Raw genomic sequence first — 23,726 nt, forward strand, 5'->3', positions numbered from 1 at the left:
AGTTGTGAACGTAAATTACATCCACTATTGTCATGTATGTCCGTTGCCGCGTCAACTGTGTTTACATCCTTGACACGAGTGCAGCCATTACTGCCACCTGTGTTGCCAGATTGCGCGTTTTCCCATCCAATTTGGGCGGTTTTAAGTGCATTTTAGCGGGTTTAGAACATATTTTGGGCTGTAAAACGTCAGTATCTGGCAACATATTTTTTTTTACTTAATACAAGAAATTAATGGATGCCAATGTTTTTGCCAAAATGGTATTTTATTTTCCATTGTTTAGGCAGCTTCAGCATCATACTGTGAGATTCTGTTCAAATTGTTTTTTTATTCTATGAAGCCTGAGCCATTTATTTTATTAGTTTATAATTATTGTTTAATTTAGTCTTCAGGAGAGACTGCCTGCACACAGTACTAGTATTAATAGTTTTTTTCTTACATGAAAGCTGAGGCATTTATATTATATTTTAAGGTAACTTCATGTTGTGCTGTGAGGTTCTCTGCACTTTAACTTTTGAACCAACAGGTGCATTTGGATAAGTAAAGCCTATTTTTCTGCATTTTTGTAGTCCTGGTAATCTTTTATACTGGTAAAGTTGTTTATAGGACCATTTCTCAGTGTCTGTTATTTTAATCAATTGTTTTTCAGTAATAACTTAATATTTAACATATCACTCAATTTTAAACAACCCCCGCGCCTCCCCCATGGGCTGCCCCCATAGTCTCCAAAATTTCTGTGGGAAACACTGGCGTGCGTAACAACGCTAATCAAGCTTAAGCTAGACGACCCGCCTCAAATACCCGTCCCGGGTAAATGTTATCCCAATTTTAGACGACCTGTTCCAAACCATCCCGCCCCATGAAAAATTCGTACTTGCATATCTCTCTCTCTCTCTCTCTCTCTCTCTCTCTATATATATATATATATATATATATATATATATATATATATATATATATATATATATATATATATCCCTGCACGCTTTGCGTGCATTATGTCTGCCGCTGGCAGACATTTTACCATTTTGCACCCCGCTGTAAATTATTTGTACCCTGCTATTCTCCCAAACTTTGAAGCCCCTGTATGTGTGCATGCACATCTACAGTGCCCTCCACGATTATTGTCGTCCCCTCCACCCCATAAAAAAGGGGTTAGGAAAAAAAATCCACCTTTTGGTGAAGTAGTTTCATCTCACGCTAGGGGGAAAAAAATGAGGAAAAATCCAAAATGAGGAAATAAATTTATTCAGACAAAAACAAATTGCTCATCAAGAAATAATTTGATTGTCCATGCCTTTTGGTGTTGCTGAGCTCACCAGTGTGTTCCTTCTTTTTAAGAATGTACCAAATTGTTGATTTGGCCACTCCTGATTATCTCTCTGACAGGTCTGTTTTTGTTTCACCCTAATGATGGCTTCCTTCCTTTGCATCGACACCCATCTGGACCTCATATTGAGAATTGATCTGAACAGCTGCCAAATGCAAATTCAACCCTTGGACTCAACTCCAGACTTTTTTTCATCTCCTTAATTTGTCATGAAATAATGAGGAAACAGGCCATAACTGGCTATGAAACTGTTTATTGCGTTAGATTACTGTCATTTAGCAGATGCTCTTATCTAGAGTGACATACAACCCCGATTCCAGAAAAGTTGGGACAAAGTGCAAATTGTAAATAAAAACAGAATGCAGTAATTTACAAATCTCAAAAACTGATATTGTATTCACAATAGAACATAGACAACATATCAAATGTCGAAAGTGAGACATTTTGAAATTTCATGCCAAATATTGGCTCATTTGAAATTTCATGACAGCAACACATCTCAAAAAAGTTGGGACAGGGGCAATAAGAGGCTGGAAAAGTTAAAGCTACAAAAAAGGAACAGCTGGAGGACCAAATTGCAACTCATTAGGTCAATTGGCAATAGGTCATTAACATGACTGGGTATAAAAAGAGCATCTTGGAGTGGCAGCGGCTCTCAGAAGTAAAGATGGGAAGAGGATCACCAATCCCCCTAATTCTGCGCTGACAAATAGTGGAGCAATATCAGAAAGGAGTTCGACAGTGTAAAATTGCAAAGAGTTTGAACATATCATCATCTACAGTGCATAATATCATCAAAAGATTCAGAGAATCTGGAAGAATCTCTGTGTGTAAGGGTCAAGGCCGGAAAACCATACTGGGTGCCCGTGATCTTCGGGCCTTTAGACGGCACTGCATCACATACAGGCATGCTTCTGTATTGGAAATCACAAAATGGGCTCAGGAATATTTCCAGAGAACATTATCTGTGAACACAATTCACCGTGCCATCCGCCGTTGCCAGCTAAAACTCTATAGTTCAAAGAAGAAGCCGTATCTAAACATGATCCAGAAGCGCAGACGTCTTCTCTGGGCCAAGGCTCATTTAAAATGGACTGTGGCAAAGTGGAAAACTGTTCTGTGGTCAGACGAATCAAAATTTGAAGTTCTTTATGGAAATCAGGGACGCCGTGTCATTCGGACTAAAGAGGAGAAGGACGACCCAAGTTATCATCAGCGCTCAGTTCAGAAGCCTGCATCTCTGATGGTATGGGGTTGCATTAGTGCGTGTGGCATGGGCAGCTTACACATCTGGAAAGACACCATCAATGCTGAAAGGTATATCCAGGTTCTAGAGCAACATATGCTCCCATCCAGACGACGTCTCTTTCAGGGAAGACCTTGCATTTTCCAACATGACAATGCCAAACCACATACTGCATCAATTACAGCATCATGGCTGCGTAGAAGAAGGGTCCGGGTACTGAACTGGCCAGCCTGCAGTCCAGATCTTTCACCCATAGAAAACATTTGGCGCATCATAAAACGGAAGATACGACAAAAAAGACCTAAGAGAGTTGAGCAACTAGAATCCTACATTAGACAAGAATGGGTTAACATTCCTATCCCTAAACTTGAGCAACTTGTCTCCTCAGTCCCCAGACGTTTACAGACTGTTGTAAAGAGAAAAGGGGATGTCTCACAGTGGTAAACATGGCCTTGTCCCAACTTTTTTGAGATGTGTTGTTGTCATGAAATTTAAAATCACCTAATTTTTCTCTTTAAATGATCCATTTTCTCAGTTTAAACATTTGCTATGCCATCTATGTTCTATTCTGAATAAAATATGGAATTTTGAAACTTCCACATCATTGCATTCCGTTTTATTTACAATTTGTACTTTGTCCCAACTTTTTTGGAATCGGGGTTGTACAACGTGTGTGTGCTCATTGCTCACTTGCATGTGTGTTCAGTGCTTCAGATGGGTTAAATGCAGAGGAAGAATTTTGTTGTGCTTGAGTGTACATGTGATCAATAAAGGCTGCTGCTTCATACCCAGAGCAACCTGGGGAGCAGTTGGGGGTTACTTCAGTCATTCCTGCTGATCTAGGGAATCAAACCACCAGCCTTTTGATCCCAAAGCTGCGTCTCTAACCATTGGGTCATGGCTTCACCAATTGTCCAAATACTCTTGAGCCTGTAAAAATGGACCTGTGGAAAAAATGTCTGTAATCCCTAAAAGGTTAATACAGGTAGTCGTTGACTTACGACCAATTGACTTTACGACCATCTGGTTATGACTGGCAAGTGTTTCCTAGCTGAGCGTACGACAGTTTCTGCTCCAGATGAGATGAGATGAAATTACAGTGTAGACTGATGGTGAAACGTAGGCTTAATAAGGCTACATCCACACAACAACGGCAACGAGATTTTATTTAAAAAAATATCGCGTCCACATGGGCAACGGATCAGTAAAATATCAGGTACATATGGCAACGCAACGCTTGCTGAAAACGATGCAATACACATGCCACACCTCTACGTGCGCTGTAAGACGGTCCCATCGGAGACACCAGAACAATAGAAGAAGTAGGACGCATGCGCATAAACCCCTTCTTCTACCCGGCGTGAAGCACTCACAGGAACAAACACACAACAACAAGAAGATGGCGGCTGTGACTACGCGAGGAAATCGTGCCTTCTGTGTGTACAAATTAGTTTTATTAGTGTGCATAGTTTCATATAACTTAATTTTCTTATTGTGTGAACATTTTGAAAAGCATTTTTATATAGTTTATATAACTTTTTATATTGTGTGTGAACATTTTGAAAAGCAGTCTTATCCAATAAAAAAAAGAAATTCAAGAAATGGTTCAGTTACTTGTTTATTTAAAAGAAAAGCTGTATACAAAAGTGAATGCAACGCAGTGGCTCATACAAAACAGCAAGAGTGCCGCTTGTTCTAGTCATGTGGTTGTGACGTCATCGTAAACAAATCCGTTCTACTCATCCAGACGACTTCGCAACGGCGCCGTTGCCAGATTTTTCCACTCTGGAACCCGTTCTCAAAAAATATTGTTTTGGGGCACCCAAAACGCCGGTGCCGTGTGGACGCCAGGCCGAAACGATAAACAATTTTATCAGATTCACCTGAATCCGTTGCCGTGTGGACAGGGCCTAAGTTACCAATATGTGCATTGATGTGAGGTATAAATAAGTAGGCCATCTCATCTCATTATCTCTAGCCGCTTTATCCTGTTCTACAGGGTCGCAGGCAAGCTGGAGCCTATCCCAGCTGACTATGGGCGAAAGGCGGGGTACACCCTGGACAAGTTGCCAGGTCATCACAGGGCTGACACATAGACACAGACAACCATTCACACTCACATTCACACCTACGGTCAATTTAGAGTCACCAGTTAACCTAACCTGCATGTCTTTGGACTGTGGGGGAAACCAGAGCACCCGGAGGAAACCCACGCGGACACGGGGAGAACATGCAAACTCCGCACAGAAAGGCCCTCGCCGGCCACGGGGCTCGAACCCGGACCTTCTTGCTGTGATAAAATATGTATTAAACCAATGATGCGATAAATGAAAAATATTCTGAGAGATATTGACCACTGTGAGTGAAGAAGGGCTCCCTGTCCTTACAAAAGCCAGTTTAACCGCACTACAGCTGCTAGTTTGTTTATACTGCTTATTTCATGTTTACCTGCTATACCTCAAGTGCCCTTGACTGTTTGGTTATTTGAACCAATTTGTGTGTGTGTGTGTATATATGAGTGTTTAGTCTACGTCTAGTTCATATCTAGAGTGTTTATACTGTTTATATTGTCTGTTTGAGTGTAGTTCTTATCTAGTGTTTATACTGTTTATTTATACTGTTTATATTGTTTGAGTGGGCGACACGGTGGTGTAGTGGTTAGCGCTGTCGCCTCACAGCAAGAAGGTCCGGGTTCGAGCCCCGTGGCCGGCGAGGGCCTTCCTGTGCGGAGTTTGCATGTTCTCCCCGTGTCCATGTGGGTTTCCTCCGGGTGCTCCGGTTTCCCTGACAGTCCAAAGACATGCAGGTTAGGTTAACTGGTGACTCTAAATTGACCGTAGGTGTGAATGTGAGTGTGAATGGTTGTCTGTGTCTATGTGTCAGCCCTGTGATGACCTGGCGACTTGTCCAGGGTGTACCCCGCCTTTCGCCCGTAGTCAGCTGGGATAGGCTCCAGCTTGCCTGCGACCCTGTAGGACAGGATAAAGCGGCTAGAGATGAGATGAGATGAGATATTGTTTGAGTGTTTAGCAGTGATGGGAATAACGGCGTTAGAAATAACGGCGTTACTAACGGCGTTACTTTTTTTAGTAACGAGTAATCTAACTAATTACTTTTTACATCGTTAGAACGCCGTTCCCGTTACTTACAATAAAATACTATGCGTTACTTTATTAAAGCTGTTCTCATCTGGCACGCTGCTCGTTCAGCCTTTCTTTACTCTGCTTTCGTGTGGGGCGGGGAGACGCGAGACAACGGCACAGTAAGCCAATCAGAGTAGATTTGGACAACACACGTAGGTAGGCCACGCCTACTGCACTACTGCGTGGTCTTTCAATCGGAAGACCCAGCGATGGCGAGCGGTCAGCCCAGCACTGCGCTTTCACACTGGAAATACAGCCAGGACTTTTCATTACTTGAAATAAAAGGCAAGAGTGTTTACATGCAATGCACATTATGTCGAGGAACAAAGCGTTTGTCCTCGTCAGTGGCCAGTAATTAGTAACATAATTTTAATAACTACAAAAATATATTACATTTGATAGATGTCTTATCTCACATTGTCCCACAAAAATATTAATATAGTGTAGATAACATTACTAATTGGTTCTGTTAAGTGTCCATTTCAGTCATTAAACACATTTAACATTCACTTTTATTATGATTACACTAATTGAATTTGATTTTTTTTGAGGGGGAACAAAATGTAACGGAATAATTACTTTCCCTGTTAATTAGTTACTTTCATGACAAAGTAACTCCGTTACTAACTCAGTTACTTTTTGGGAAAAGTAACTAGTAACTATAACTAATTACTTTTTGAAAGTAACGTGCCCAACACTGGTGTTTAGTCTATGTCTAGTTCCTATCTACAGTAGAGTGTTTATATTGTTTTTTTTTCAATTATTCTATTTTTATTTATTGCATTGCCTGTTTGCACCGTGGGTCAGAGAGGACTGATATTTCATCTGTGCTGTATGTCGAGCATGTATAGCATATTTGACAATCAAGTTGACTTGACTTGACTTGGATGGATGCACAAACACTTCCATGTGCTTAAACCAAACGCTTTTTTTTTTGTCCCATTTGAGTTTCCGTAGGCTTTTAACAACCCCGGAAAAAAAAATGGCGGATATCGAGAAAACTTTTGAAAGTGGTTAGCTGGCTTTTGTAAAGTAGTTTAGAGAAGGTATTATTTCAGTGTTCTGACCGAAATAGTTTTAAATGTATTTGGTGATTAATATATTTTCAAATATTCCTTGTTTTTGGTAGATATTTTCACGGGTTTTTTTCCTAAATAGTAATTATTGTTATTATTGCTACCGGTTAGCCTAGCTAGTGTTAGCTCCTCCCTCTTTGCTGTCATGTACATGTATTTTGTTTTGTTTTGTTGATGTAAAGAAAGTTTGTGTAGTTTAAAGAGTTTATAATGATCTAGCTGGTCGTTTAGCCCAACTGGAAGTTGTCATGAGCTAGCTGAGTGAGGAACAAGCAGAAGTTTGCTGTCAACAAGTGAACTTTCTCTGGGGCAAGTGCATAGTGATGGAGGTTGAAATGAAAGTGTGATGTGATGTGATGTGATAAGTGAGTAAGTGCTTGTGTGTGGAGCATCAGCGATGTGCAGGCTTCTCCGTTACTGCTTCAGCCATTCGCTTTATGCAGCCATGAGCAGACTGGAGGAGCTTCAGACTGGCCCGGGTGTGTGGTCGTCCATTCGCTACTTGGGCTATTTGTCCACCCTTAACCTCCTCGTGGCCATATGCCTGGGCCTGTATGCGCGCTGGGAGATCACAGCAGAACCAGTCCTTCTGGTCATCTTCATCCTGGCCCTTTTTGTCCTGGGTATCACCAGCATCCTTTACTACTACTTCAACATGGAGAGGCTCCGTTTCGGACTCTTCCACCTCTGGCTGGGTTTCTTGCTTGGTTTACTGGGTTTTCTCAATCTCAGCAACCCTTCTCGGGCTGACTTAAAGGAACAAGTCAGCAGTTACATGCTGATTGCCAGCATAGTCCTAAGAACACTGTGGGCCTTGGTGGAACGGATTTGCGGCTGCACCAGACAAAGGCCAGCCCTTCTGACCTCTGCTGAGACTCTGGAGCTCGCCGGGTTTGCTGTAGCCAGCACGACACAGGTGGTCCATGCTTCCATGAGCCTCATAGCCCTGGTGCTGGCTGTTGCCAGTCTGCTCGTAGACGTGCGCATGAAGTCCTTCCTGGCCCTTCCTAACCTCATTTGCTTCACTGTAATCACGTCGGTCTTCTTCTTCAACTCTCTCGACGTTTCTACAAACCCCTACGCGCTGGCGTGCTTCTTCAGCCGCCTTGTATGTGAGCCACTCTTGGATATGTACTTCAGTGGCCTCTCCGTGACCGAGCGATGGTCCCCGTTTCTAAGGAGAAGAGGTTTATGGAGGCGTCTTAGTCTTCTGCCGCTGCTTGCTGTTGAAATCACGTTCCTGGTCCTTGCTGCTTTCAAGATGGGTGATCTGGACCGGTGGTACGTCCTGATTCCGGGCTTTTCTGCCTCCAGTATTTTCTGGATCATCTGCCACATGGTCTTCCTGGTGACCCTGTGGGGTTTCCACAACAAGCTGAGCGACTGCCAAAGAGTGTGTATGGCTCAGAGGGCCAATCCTGGTGAACTGGACAGAGTGATGACGTCCAAAGGCATGCGTCACTTCTGCCTGGTCTCAAAACACTTGGTGCTCTTCACCCTTGGGTCCACAGCTGTCCTCGGGGCTCTTTCATGGCAGGTAGGTCAGTTACACAACCAAATATCATATGATGCATGAAACATATTCTATAATGCACAACATGTAAACAAACTGCCAGCAGAACAGTCGTGTTGCATTTTAATGTGCAATGATACTTTTATTTAATGTTTTTAAATATAAAAAGGAAAAAAAAATAGACGTTTGAACAAAATGTAATTTTGTAAAGTTTTGTTACAAAACTAATTAGTTGCGCCCAGAGTTTGTAACAGGATTAAAAATAGCATGTTATTTTTTACAAAATTGTTAAAGATGTCTGCTATATTGTGACAGTGTATTGCGACATAACTGATCACAATATCAACATTTTATCAATATATCGCCCTACTATCTAATACCAGAGGTCCAGTCATCATAATTTCCTACTACTCGACAGGTAATTACAGAATCTTTATGGAGATGGTAAAGTTTTAAGACTTGGTGAAATATGTAGAAGTAGTCTTTTAAGATTTTCTCCAACATTTAACCTGAGAATAATTTGTTTTCCTCTTCCAGCCATTCAACAGCCTGTTTATTGGTGTTTTTTTGCTGGTTCTGCCTCTCGAATCTCTGGCTTATGATCTATTCCATGAGCTGGGGAACTGCCTTGGAGGAACGTGTGTGGGTTATGCAGTGGTCATCCCTACCAACTACTGCAGGTGTGTGTGTGTGAAATGTCTTTTTATTTTATCAGATATTAATATTTAAAGCAGATACGCAGAACCTTTTATTTTTAAAGACATTTCTGAGTGGATAGTATCTCTATCCTTGACTCTTGTATGCTGCATAAATGGGAATAAAAAATATATATTTTTGAGAGTTAAAATCGACCGCAAAGTTGGCATTCGAGCTGCTCCGCTGAGCCAGCCAACCCTGAGCGCATGATGTCACAGCGGTAACCGGTTTTAAGGCCGAGGCCTTTGACAGCTATAGACCAAAGTCATATAAATAAAAATTTACGGTGAAAGTAAGAAATACCGTTACTGACTTGCTCAACTAAGACTGATTTGACTTTATTGATTGTGGGTTGACTCTCATTAAAACAGGATAGGTGTTATAACTTGTGCAACATACATGTACATGAATGCATTTTCACTGATAAAACATAAAAGGCTAATTAAATAATCAGATGAACTGAAACAATCACATCCTGAAGCAAATTAAATAATCTTATACCGGTAACTTAAACACACAACACAAGTTACATGTATTAATCTAAATGCAGGTAAACAACGAGCGTTGTTGTTTTGTATCTAAATGAGAGTCGCATCTTACCCTTCTGTGTTCTCGCTTCTTGAAGGCCGATCTTGTGGCTGATTGTTTTGAAACAATCTGACTTTCAGTTCTCCATTCATTCATTTCTTCCATGTAAGGGCGAGATATTGCTGCTGAGGCAAGCGTATCCAGTGGAGAAATCAGACGGCTGGTTAACTCATTCTCCATTTTCTCCATACGGAGTACTCCACCATTACTGCTCGGCTCAAGCAATTACTAAAACCTGGGATGGGACGTCTCTGGTTTTAGCAACAACCATGGGGAGGTCACTGCCTGAGCGATATGTCCCGTCCCGTTCCGTCCCGGGTTTTACCAACAACCCTCAGCTCACATTCCGGGAGAACTGGTGCAACTGAACTCACTTTCCTTTTCTTGTAGTTTTCTTTTCCTTTAATTGTCGGTACTGCACCCTCTTTCAATACGGGCTTATAGCCAACGCTCCTCAACAGATCAGAGGTCTCGTACGAGTCTTCAGTAAAATGTGCAGAGCAGAGGAGAGACCACTTCGTAGGCGCCCAATGTGCCCGTGAACTTCTCGCAAAACGCGTCCAAATCTTTGCAGTTTGAACATTCTTGGGCCATGAATGCAACATAAATCCACCTTATGTCGTGTTGCTGCACCCGCCAGCAACACATCTACGTGGCATGGCGATAAATTAGCTCAAAATGGAGGATCGGAGTTGTGGGTGCAATCAGTTAATTATTGAAATTAAGTGATCAATCTCGTTAAATCAGTCTCATTAAATTTTGAAGGTTAATAATTAAAATGAATCAATCCCATTGAATCATTTACTTTGACTCGTTTGAATTGAATCATACCATAGAATCAGTCTCATTCAGTGAATCATTTAGTGAATCGTTCAATGAATCGTTTAGTGAATCATTTGGTGAATCGTTCAATGAATCATTTAGTGAATCATACCATTAATCCTGGTGCTTAATAATAAATTACCAAACAGCTAAATTATGGTATATTTCCAAATTACAGTCACTTACCACATTACATAACTTTTATATGCACCCTTTTTGAATTCTTTGAGAAGATTGGGGACTTCAGATATTGTTGTTCACACAAATAAACAGTTTGTTTAATAAATGACTTTATTATACAAAGATAAAAAGATAAAATAAATCAATATATACAAGCAGTGAGGTGTGTGTGTGTGTGTGTGTGTGTGTGTGAAGGACTTGACCATGTGTTTAGCCTCGTGTAGCTAACTACACGTGGTGGAGGCCTAGCTTGTTGGTAGCTAAACAAAAGAATGTTATCTAAACAGAACAAAGGATTAGCTCTGTGTTTAGCCTCGTGTAGCTAACTACACGTGGTGGAGGCCTAGATTAGCCTTGTGTTGCTAGTGTGTGTTTGTGAAAGGCCCTATGGCCTAGCTAAAGTGTGTTTGTTAGGCCTGGTGAGGCCTACTGAGCACGTGTGGCTAAAGACAAAAGGGAAGCTATCTAAAGGGTATCAGGCCTGGTCAGGCCTGTTGAGCACGTGTTCTCAGTAACAAAAAGATTCCACACTCATAGCATTACCAAACTCACTGAAACCTTGATAAAGGCCAAAATGTATGATAAGGAAATGAAGGTGTTAGTCAGAATAAGAGAGAGAGAGAGAGAGAGAGAGAAAGAAAATGCACAACCTATCAAACAATTTAGAGAACATAGAACCAAAAATAAATCAACACGCTGCGTGTCTAACAGTGTAACATAAACCTGGGTTTAAATTCACACTATTTCAAATAAAAGCAAATTCCTAAGACTATCCTAATTATGCCCAAATGCCAAAATCTTACTTAATCCTGCCTTTAGCAAGATATGAAGAACTATTCGCCGGTGTAGTTTCGGGCCTCGCCGTGGGAGCACGTGAGCCGCTCGTGATGGAGGCGCAGAGAACTTTCTGGTCCAGCGGAGCACTTGGGTGGTTCCTGTGAAAGCAGAGGATTCTTGGTCCGAACCTCAGCGTTCGTGAGGAAAAGTCTCTGATCAGAATAAGGTGCACAGCGCTTTTGAGTTAAAAAGGATTCATTCGCTTCTTAACTTTTAACTGCCTGGGCTGCAGTCGTGACGTCACTTCTAATGCAAGTAAACCGGTTGTAACTCAGGTTGAGTTTAAAGATCGCGTGACTCTAGAGTTTACCTTTGCCAAGGGTAAGAAAGAAAATCGCGCCGAGTGATGGATCTTGCAAGAAAGAAGACGTATTTCGGGTGGAGAGCGCCTCTTTATACGTCCAGATTCATCGGAAGCCAGACGTGAGAGACAAAGATATCGGAGCTTCCGCTTGGATTTATGCGTGCATGGCAGACTGACGTAGATGATCCCGCCCACGCGTGACGTGGGTCACACGGAAGTTGCCTGGGAATTGTAGTTCTGACACAAGATGGCGGCATGATACCTACAGAGTTGCAGTCAGCTCTGTGTTTTAGTATAGCGGAAATGGCGATGAGACCGATAGACTTCCTGCTGTGACGTCACAGATGTCAAGGTCATTCACTCAGACCACTACCTATATGAATCACTTTAATCGTAAAAATTACTGTATTAGATTTATTGTTAACACATAAAACTATTCCTGTGCCATTCTTGAGGTCTCAAGGCATTTATAAACAAAAAGTGAGGCCACGGCTCTGCGTATCTCCTTTAAAATGGATAAAAAGGTAATACACAATAATTACAGTATTTACAATTATGAAATCCAAAATCTTTAAAAAAAAAAAAAGAAATGACATGGCTAAATTATATTTAAATATTAACCTGTTAAACAACTATCCTTAAAACATTCAGTGTTTATCTTGGGTCTTATACAGGTTCTGTTTCTAAGGCACTCAGATGATTCTTTATAAGTTATGTAAAGGATGCTCTCTCTTTTTAATTTTATTAAAAAGGCAGCGGTCACACTTCTCTAAAAGCTCCAAGATGTTAAAACTAATTGATGGACAACGTCTCCTATAGCAGTGGTTCTCAACCGGGGGGGGGGGGGGTGCGCCCCCCTGGTGGGGCGCGGAGGTACTCCAGGGGGGTCGCGAGTAGGCTTCATGTATGGAGGAAAAAAAAAATCTGGGGCTAACAGGCTATAGTAGCTAAGCAGATGCAACACATTTACCCATGTCAAAATGCAGGACATTGGACTATTACATACAAATCAATACTATTATAAAATCTATCATCAATCTATCATAAAATCTTGTGTGTAGGTTATTTTAAGCCCGTGACGCGAACATGACGCAACGTCACGTGAGTGAGTCTGCATACCGTGGCCACCGTGTGAGTGCTTGCCACACACACACTAGTCTGGTTTCTTGCCGAGTTAACTCGTGCCGACTCTCGCTAGTCTACTATCATCAATCCATCGATACAGCGCAAAACCCAAACAGTCTTTTTAAAGACTACTACCCCACACTGTATTTTTGCTTTCCTCATTTCAGCTCTACCCAAATAATTTGTTGTTTTTGTTGTTTTCTTACTGCTAGTCTACTATGGATAATGCTACTACTGCTACTACTACTACTACTAATAATAATAATAATCTAGCCCAGGGCTAGCTAGCTATCTATCTATCTATCTATCTATCTATCTATCTATCTATCTATCTATCTATCTATCTATCTATCTATCGGTCGATATAAGGTGCTGTAGGTCAGGTGGCGTCACTGCAGGTGAGTGTGTTTGGGGGGGGGGATGGGGGCGGGGCGAGAAGAGGGGCCCCCAATTGCAATGAACCAGCTTTGGTGGGGCCCAGGTTGCAAAAGGTTGAGAACCCCTGTCCTATAGCATCATTTTAAAAAGCACTGGACAACAGTAACCTCTGGAACACTGGCAGCGTAAACTGGAAGGCCATACGATATTTTCAGGAGAACTACCGCATTAAAAAGACAGTCTACTTCATTTTGCGTGTAACCTTCCTTGCGCATAGTTCTATTTACAAGTAGGCATTTGTTACCTTTGTACAGCTTTTCCTTAATATGAACACTACATTTACAATTATTCTGAAAAGTTACTCCTAAAATAGGCGTACTACTATAGACCCTTTGCACTGACGTCACCCGAAACCGGAAGTAAACAAACCCTGCGCCATATTGGAAGACCAACAAACTCGTGATTGGGGGAAATAACGGCAGCGCGCGGTATGTGAACCCACGAGGCACTTGGTTCATCAAAAACCTACAATGGTAAACTTTTGTGCTGTGTTAGGGTGTTCTAACAAAGCTGATGGGAAAGGTGAAAAGAAGTCTTTCTTCAGAATACCAGCTGTGATTGAGACACAAGGGGAGCAAACCAAGGAGCTTTCTGCCAGGAGACAGAGAGAGGATTTAGCTGCTTTATGCAGAGCGGATCTGAATACTTCAAATCTACAGCAGTACAGAATATGTTCAGACCATTTTGTTACTGGTAAGTTACTAGGCTAGAGTGTTGTAGAACATTTTTTTAAATGTTTACTGAATAAAAACATCCTTAATTTTATCACATTTTTAATTTCTTTCTTTTGTTTTAATTTTCCTCCCTCCATCCCTCTTTGGATTTTAAATATAGTTTTTCCCCATGTCCAAATAATTCAAAGATATATAAATAAAAACAGATAAGTAGTAAATTAAAAATAAATTATGAAATAAAAAATCCATAACAGCATGAATACAGATTGCAATAGTTTACAATGTCTGGGTAGCAAACAGATGGCAGAATTGGTGTCCGGTCCTCCTTATGTTTCCATTCTCCCTTGCCCCGAGTCTTATCATATGGGTCAAACCCATCTATCACAGCCAGTTTCTCCACATACCGTGCCCTTTCTGCAACTGGTAATGTACTCACATAACCAGACTTATCAGCCATCGTGTCACTTCACAACAGCTGTAATATCACTTCACTCTCGCTCGTAGTTTGTTTTGTATTGTGAGTATGTATGTATGTATGTACTTGGTCTTCCAATATGGCGCCCTAACAAAATCACGCGGTACGGTGACGTCACGCGGCAGCCCTCTATACTCAGTGCGTTTACATGCACATAGAGAAAATCGAATTTCTGCCGTTGCTCGTCTGAAATCGAAGTTCTAAATGGCATGGAAACACCTTAGCTAGGCTGAAATTGAACCGAACTTGATTTCTCGCAATCGAGCTACACGACCTAGATTATGCGATTTCTGCCGAGCTACTTAGTGCATGTAAACCCTGTCGAGCTACGTATTCGATCTACTTACTTCAGCACTGCCCCTTCCGGAAGTGACGAGTGACGAGACCACAAGCGGGAAACACAACAGCCTCGGTCGGCATGACACTTCACCTTAGCCGCCCACTTTATTAGGAACACTTCTGTTCGTACATACAAACTACAAACACTCTTCTTAGAGTTTAGAGTTTATTTTATTTTTAAAAGGGACAGTGCACAAATTAAACATTATCCTTGTGGTAAGGACAGATGTCTGTCCCAGGTTATAGCAGTACATGCTAATTTCCGCCTGTAGTCACTTTGTTTATACTCTTGAATAGCTCTTCTTCATGACGACAACCGGAAATGTACCAACACGATGGGGCGTGTAGCGCCACCTGTGGCTCGGGTGCACAATGCACCTCACTCAATAGCTTGATTTCACAGTATGCATGTAGGATTGGATTTCTCTGGCACCCCTGCTGGGACCCTTTGCTCGATTACCGACAGCAGCTCGATTTGGATGCGCATGTAAACGTACTGACTGTCTGATATTATGCAGCATAGAAAAGTCAGTAACATTACCTTTATTTGCATAGAATTAATCGCTTACATTTAGTGGTATTACAGTGCACAGAATTTTCCTTGGTCCAGGCCATAAACTTTTGAAGAGCTACATCAGATTTACACAGAAACTAAAATAGTAGAGTCGTAAGCATAATTGGTGGGAGACATTTCCTTATGTCCATAGAGTTCCAAATCATTGAAGGCAAGTTAAAAAGGTACGGGCCACCAACACTCCCCTGTGTAGTCACATTGTTAGCTACTTTCCACTCACAAATAACACTATTGTACACCACTCACTGCCTTCTATCTGCTAAAGTACTTACATACCAGTTAATCATATGCAGAAGTGGACAAAGTACAGATCCCACTGGTCAAATGTTACTCCGCATGGATTAAAGTTTTCCGTCGCGTGACGGATTTCCGTCAGCTGAACTCTCCCAAGGCCAAATGTGAGGTCGGTGCTGATCCGAGGAGAATTAAAATGACGGGTGGTTGGGTAGAGATTGGGTTATAACACTAATGTGTTGCAACACCATCAACTATTAGCAGGGTTTATTTAACTTTGTTTTTGAGCCATGCTTTGTGTCGTTCATTTCCTATGTTTGATCATGTTTAAACGTTCGCTGTCTACGGTGCGGCATTAAAAAAAACATGCGCTGTCAAAATTGGCAAAATACATTCCCATGTGCTTGTGTCTGACCATTTCTGTTTTGTATTAAATTAAATCTTGCCAAAATGACTTAGTTCAAACCTGGACATATAGAAATAGAGCATGTTAAAAAAAAAAAAAAAGAAAAAATAAACCCCGGAAAGCCCGCTCCTCTGCTTCAGCCAGACTTGAAGACCCGACGATGCAATGCTTGCAGACTGTCAGAAGTAATTAGACCTAAATTTATAGCTAACAAATCAGCAGACGCCCCAACAATTATTATTTTCGTTAGGCCAATGTGTAAGGTATGTTAGAACCGTGCCTTATAGCCTACGTTATATCACAATTTAAAGGGCGTTTGAGGAGTTGGTGGCTGTGAGCGCAATGATGTTCCGACATGCGCTAAACTTTATTCCCTGAAAATCATACACCAGCGTTCAATGCCCCAAACAGTCAAAATGTCTAGAAGACTACGGTTAAATAATAATCATAGCCTACTAAGTTAAATTACATCAAAACATCTGTTTCTGGCCTATGAAATGATGGAGGAAAATGAGAACGAACGCAAAGTAGATAGCAGCCAACTTCACGCGATCTTTTAGGTAACTTAACACTCGTGTTGGCCACAATATTTCTCTTAATAAAATCTTGAATTGTTTTTGAAGTCGTATTCAACACAAAGTAAGGTCAAATTTTAATTTTAATTTAAGCGAAGATCCAAACTTTTTTCTATATTGACGTTGAGCACAGAGGAGCATGTCATTCTGCTTTCGGTTTCGGCAGCGTGGATGCGCTTTACATGAAAGAAGGCACTGATGTGTCTGCCGTCGATAAAGGTGTAAAAACAAGTGGAGGTGGGCTTGGCTGTACGAAATAGGTGAAAACGGAAAGCCATTTAGTTCATGATGCAAAAAACTAGACATTCCAGGCGCTTGCATTTGTGTGGTTTGCCACAAAAAAATAATATACGGAAGCAATGGAAAGAAAGTGCAATAAATTGAATATATTAATCCATTAATTAATTGATAATAAAGTTATCAGTTCTAAGTTAACCATTCTCAGAATTTCATCGAAATCCACCCATAACACCCCCCCCCCGTTTAATCCATGTACTCCGATACAAGTGAAAGTTGTCCAGTCAAATTTTTACTTAAGTTAAAGTACTGAAGTACTTGCTTTTAAAAATACTTAAGTATTAAAAGTACATTTTCTGTCAACGCATTGTTGTATTATTGCTACAATGCTTACAAAACTTAACGCCTCTGAAGCAACCGACTGGATTCACACAATGAACGCATCCTGTGCATCATGGTGGTTGAACGTTAAGCTGGCTAGTCAGTGACGCTCCACCTGACATGCTAGCAAACTCTTTTCTAACTTGAAATCATATTGGGTAGTTAACGCTACTAGAAAAGAAAGATTTCTGCATTCTGTTTATTTGGCAAGATTATGCTAAAACATTTCTGAAAGGACTTCAGATAAGTTGACGTTATTCATGTTAGCGTAACTCCGTGTTTACATGCTAACTAACAGTGTCCAAGTTAACTAGCTATGTGTAACCATTAGCTGTGGACAAGGCTATGGCAACTTGGTGGGAAAATCCATAGAAAGTCATTTGACTAACCAGACTGCCTAGCTATTGCAACGTTATCGCTAGCTCTAAAAGCACAGACAACTTCATTGCGAGCTTTCTCTTGGAATAAAACGTTTATAGACCTCAATATGCTTCCGCAGGTTGGACGTCGAGTTTTTGTAGGCCGTGATATGGTTCATTTTTGGCAAACATTTAAAATGAAACAAATCTTTAATCCTTTCAGAAAACTGAAACATGGGTTCTAGGTATGGCCATGGGTGCGTGCATTCTCCAGAAGAACCGCCTCCTTCCGTTCTGCCATCAACTGATCGTGTTAAATAACGCTGCTGAGAAATCATTGAACTTGATTTTATCCAGTCTATGGACGTGACGTGACCCTAGTGATTACTGATAGGCTGTCTCAGTGTCACCTGCGAAAAACCAATCACGTTTTAGGAAAGAAAAGAAAAAACATCCACTTTCAAATCTGCTTTATAGTAACGAGTAACAAGGAGCTTGACAGAAATGTAGTGGAGTGAAAAGTACAATATTTGCCTTTCAAATGTAGTGAAGTTAAAGTCGTAAGTTTCCAGAAAAAATAATACTCAAGTAAAGTACAGATACTCAAAAAGTGTACTTGAGTACAAAACTCAAGTAAATGTACTTCGTTACTGTCCACCTCTGACCATATGAGGGTTTAAAGGACAAAGTTTCAACTTTTCAACAAGGAGATTATGCTTAACATTATCGAATGCTTTCAAGAAATCCATAGTGAACATTCTAACCCTGACAGTGTCGTGTGTGTGTGATGTTGTAGATTTCCAGTATTTTTTAAATGAAAAAGAAAAATGGATAAAATATCCTGGGAATGTTAATAAAGCCCTGTAAATGGCAGCTAATGCCGCTGTGAAGAGATGCGTGATTATCAAACCGAATGAGTATCAATGACTATAATGTTAACATTCAGCAAACAGGGTTTTAGTTTAAAATTATTTTGAGTTACACATAGCTACAAGTTTTCCTTGATATGTTGGAGAGGATCATTCGGAGTTGAATGGTTGATTTTAATGCTAAGAAACATTTTAGGTGTTGACGATGGTCTGAAAGTAAAGAGATGGGAAGAGAGGCAACAACGACTGATTTTTTTTTTTCCCTTCTTTTATCACATGGCTCAGAAATGTGTGGAACATCCATGTACGATATAAATCATGGAAAATGCCGTGAAATGTGATTTGTCTAGAAAAATCAAAAACCCTGAGAAGCAGAAGATGGTTTGAGAGTTCTCTAAGCCTTGATTAAAAATATTTCCATCTATTCCAGCGTGGATGGCCAGCCCACCCTGCTGCCCCCCAATGAGGTGCAGGAGCTGAACCTGCGCACCACAGGCATGCTGAACAGCGTGCAGCGCTTCTTCACCCACCACATGATGGACTCTCGTGGCTGTGATTACTCCAGCAGCGGCATGACGCGGGACTCGTTGCGCTCGAAGCTCCGCTCCTTCATGGAGGCGCACACGGTGGACGGGCCACGCTACGACACGTACATGCTGTTCTACAGTGGCCACACACACCGCACCGGAGAGTGGGCTCTCATAGGTCAGACAGTGCTGAGCGTTATTGAGTAGTCCAAGAGCTATCTGAACCGGCATGCAGTGATACAGATTTTTCTAGAAATGCACTAAAGTTGAGTGTATTGAGTCTTTTATATTGAGTGAAAATGCAATTCATAACAACACCACAATGTAAAACTGAGCATGAAGAGTTCATTGGTTTGCAGCACAGAACCAGTACGGTAAGTCAGGGAGCCGTGTTCAGATAACATGATCAGTGATGTACCTGATTGAACACTGCTATGTAGGATATTAATTTAAATATAACAATAAGAATTAGTTTTGAAAGATAATATACAGTGGTGCTTGAAAGTTTGTGAACCCTTTAGAATTTTCTATATTTCTGCATAAATATGACCTAAAACAACATCAGATTTTCACACAAGTCCTAAAAGTAGATAAAGAGAACCCAGTTAAACAAATGAGACAAAAATATTATACTTGGTCATTTATTTATTGAGGAAAATGATCCAATATTACATATCTGCGAGTGGCAAAAGTATGTGAACCTTTGCTTTCAGTATCTGGTGTGACCCCGTTGTGCAGCAATAACTGCAACTAAACATTTTCGGTAACTGTTGATCAGTCCTGCACACCGGCTTGGAGGAATTTTAGCCCGTTCCTCCGTACAGAACAGCTTCAACTCTGGGATGTTGGTGGGTTTCCTCACATGAACTGCTCACTTCAGGTCCTTCCACAACATTTCCATTGGATTAAGGTCAGGACTTTGACTTGGCCATTCCAAAACATTAACTTTATTCTTCTTTAACCATTCTTTGGTAGAATGACTTGTGTGCTTAGGGTCGTTGTCTTGCTGCATGAACCACCTTCTCTTGAGATTCAGTTCATGGACAGATGTCCTGACATTTTCCTTTAGAATTCACTGGTATAATTCAGAATTCATTGTTCCATCAATGATGGCAAGCCGTCCTGGCCCAGATGCAGCAAAACAGGCCCAAACTATGATACTACCACCACCATGTTTCACAGATGGGATAAGGTTCTTATGCTGGAATGCAGTGTTTTCCTTTCTCCAAACATAACGCTGCTCATTTAAACCAAAAAGTTCTATTTTGGTCTCATCCGTCCACAAAACATTTTTCCAATAGCCTTCTGGCTTGTCCACGTGATCTTTAGCAAACCGCAGACGAGCAGCAGTGTTCTTTTTGGAGAGCAGTGGCTTTCTCCTTGCAACCCTGCCATGCACACCATTGTTGTTCAGTGTTCTCCTGATGGTGGACTCATGAACATTAACATTAGCCAATGTGAAAGAGGCCTTCAGTTGCTTAGAAGTTACCCTGGGGTCCTTTGTGTCCTTGCCGACTATTACATGCCTTGCTCTTGAAGTGATCTTTGTTGGTCGACCACTCCTGGGGAGGGTAACAATGGTCTTGAATTTTCTCCATTTGTACACAATCTGTCTGACTGTGGATTGGTGGAGTCCAAACTCTTTAGAGATGGTTTTGTAACCTTTTCCAGCCTGATGAGCATCAAGAACGCTTTTTCTGAGGTCCTCAGAAAGCTCCTTCGTTTATGCCATAATACACTTCCACAAACATGTGTTGTGAAGATCAGACTTTGATAGATCCCTGTTCTTTAAATAAAACAGGGTGCCCACTCACACCTGATTGTCATCCCATTGATTGAAACCACCTGACTCTAATTTCACCTTCAAATTAACTGCTAATCCTAGAGGTTCACATACTTTTGCCACTCACAGATGTGTAATATTGGATCATTTTCCTCAATAAATAAATGACCAAGTATAATATTTTTGTCTCATTTGTTTAACTGGGTTCTCTTTATCTACTTTTAGGACTTGTGTGAAAATCTGATGTTGTTTTAGGTCATATTTATGCAGAAATATAGGAAATTCTAAAGGGTTCACAAACTTTCAAGCCCCACTGTATGTACACCCTCGGAATACCGACCTATTTGGCAGGAAGAATCCAAAACGGCGAGGAATTGACCAAGAAGAAGCGATTATTTTTATTTATTTATTTTAATATTGAACTGCTCATCAAGTCTTAATTAGTCCATAACTTCATTAATAATTGTAATTAAGTAAATCTGGGTAGAAGTTATGTGCACCCTAGGTACCCCTACCTTCATGCCAGAAAGAATCAAAATTGGTGAAGAATTGAGTGAGAAGAAGCGATTTGTGTGGAAACTGCTCGTTGGGGCTTAATTATTCCATATCTTCATTATTAACTGCAGTTATGCAAATTTGCGTAGAAGCTATATGCACCCCAGGCTGATCTAACTTCCTGCCAAAAAGAAAAAAAAAATTGATGAAGTGATTTTCATGAAATGTTGACGACGACGAATGACAGACAACACATGATGGCATAAACTCGTCACCTATCGGCCAGATGGGCTAATAACATTACCCAAGGATTAAACACAATCCGTATGACTCTTGTTCTGTTTCTTTTGTCTCTCAGGTGGCGAAGCGCTGCATCTGTCTGAGATCGTGCAGATGTGGAAGGAGAAGAACGACGGTTACTGCTCTCGCCTCATCATCGTGCTCGACACGGAGAACTCGCTGCCTTGGGTGAATGAGGTGCGCACTGTGGAGGAGGTTTATGTAGCCGTACAAGGGGCTACGCTGGTGAACTCGATGGATATAGAGCTCCAGAACCTGCCTCAGATCGGAGATTTCACCGCCGACTGGGTGGAGTTCAACTGCAACCCTGACAGCAGCGTGCGCTGGTCCGAGCATGGCCGAGCGTTCAAGGCCATCTACGGCCTCTCCAGACACTGGGGCGACTACAAGCTTCACCTGCCTACAGGAAGTGATGTCGCTAAGCACTGGAGGCTCTATTTTCCCCGCTGGACATATCCTGTAGTGCAGCTGGCACACTGGAGCGTTTCTCTGAACATGTTCTGGATTTGCAACGTGTGTCTGTGCTTCCTCCGCAGACTCAAACTCACCTGGTTTCCTCCTGCGGTGCTCGACACCGGCCAGGGCTTCAAACTGGTTAGGTCGTAAAAGCAGACCACGCGCGTGTGTGTGTGTGTGTGTGTGTGTGTGTGTATGTGCTGATCTTACTGTTAGCCTGGATAGACCATAGCACTTGTCGGATGTGAAATTGATCTCATGACCCTTAGCAATAACGGCTTGTGCCTGACAAACTTGCGCAGAGGAAGTTGTATGACATGCAGAAACCGCAGCACCGCAATCCAAGATGCACTAACAGGTCACTGTAGGCCACACCAGCAGCACATGAGTTCCTATTCAACTAATAATACCATTAATGATCTCACAGCTAATGCTGCTGTTTATTTTATTTTAACAATTTATAACCATTTGAAACACTCGCTCAGGGACGGGGATTAGTCCTGAAGATTAAACCCTGAGAGTTTAACGCAACGTTAGAGCATTTGAATAGCTAATGATCAGCCTTCATCAGTATCATACTACATACTTCATACAGTAACACACTGTGAGGTGTTTTTTGTTTTTTCCCCAAAGCTATCCACGTTCTCTGTGTATCACTAATTTGAATAGAACTCTCGCTTGATACGATGCAATATGATTACGATTAAAAAGATGATGGTATTCGTTTTAGGTTACAGGTCACTAAGGTCACAAATTCTGATCTAAAGGTGTTCTATTTATATTGACATGTTTTTGTAAACGCGAAAAGAAGAAAAGCATTTTGTCTTTTTTGTAAATTTTGATATTTATTCTTTACCTCGTAGCAAAATTGAGCTTTACGGGACATTTTTCTAACACTGCTTTTGCACTGATGATGTAATCTGGGATTTCAGTCCACAGTGATGAACACAAGGTTATTTAATGACCCAGTATTGCTTGCAAAGACGTTGTGTGTGGGGAAAAAAAAAAAGATTTAGATCTGAACTAGACTTAATTCTCCCCGTTGTAAGTTGTTGCTTTACTATCAAGGTTTTTTTTTAAATAATAAATAAGTGCCTTATTATGGCTGAGACTTCAACAAGAGAAGCCTGTCATTATCTGAAAGTGAGTTGAGAAAAAAAAAAAATCGGATTACCTCAGAGATGTGTGAGGTTAACTTGATTAAAGCTAATTGTACTATAAAATTCTGTAACCTTGTTGAACTCGCTGCCGTGCCACATGGAAACGTGGTGAAAATGCAGCAGGGTAATGAAATGTCTTTAAAAAGAAGAAAAAATGAATTATTTTGCATGAAATCAGCTTCAATCTGATTTATTTATTTATTTTTTAAATCAGAAATAAACACTTATTCCCTTCCCTGTAATTTGTGTTTTGAGAATGTGTGCACAGATTAATCTTTTTAATCATAAACGTAAGAAACGTGTGCTTTAGGTAGTGCTTAGTATTTGAAAGTCACTTGTGTTGCATTTATTAAACATGTTTTCCTGACTACGGCTTTAATTCTGTGCCTTGGTGTGATGAGGAAAATACATCTTTACATCACCAAATCAGACTCTTACTCATGTTGTGTTGCTCAGTTATATTTATCACTTTAAAATTATAGCCTATAAACAACAATAATTCTATCCACATTCACTGGATATGAGCAGTTGTGCACTCTGATTGGCTACTAGGATATCAGCTGATCTATGAATGAATTAATGAA

The 23,726-nt window shown here is 41.0% G+C and overlaps 1 protein-coding gene across 1 annotated transcript; it reads left to right on the plus strand.

Annotated features, from left to right (window-relative positions):
* Nucleotides 1-6,689: 6,689 nt before the first annotated feature.
* Nucleotides 6,690-23,568, plus strand: tmem168b (transmembrane protein 168b). The gene is made up of 4 exons (XM_060928209.1): nt 6,690-8,332; nt 8,846-8,988; nt 18,852-19,126; nt 21,585-23,568. Exons 1-4 carry the CDS (start codon nt 7,193-7,195, stop codon nt 22,130-22,132), a joined length of 2,106 nt encoding a protein of 701 aa, XP_060784192.1. The 5' UTR covers nt 6,690-7,192; the 3' UTR covers nt 22,133-23,568.
* The last annotated feature ends 158 nt before the right edge of the window (nt 23,569-23,726 follow it).

This window comes from Neoarius graeffei, chromosome 8 (assembly GCF_027579695.1).
Source record: "Neoarius graeffei isolate fNeoGra1 chromosome 8, fNeoGra1.pri, whole genome shotgun sequence".
Taxonomy (NCBI): Eukaryota; Metazoa; Chordata; class Actinopteri; order Siluriformes; family Ariidae; genus Neoarius; species Neoarius graeffei.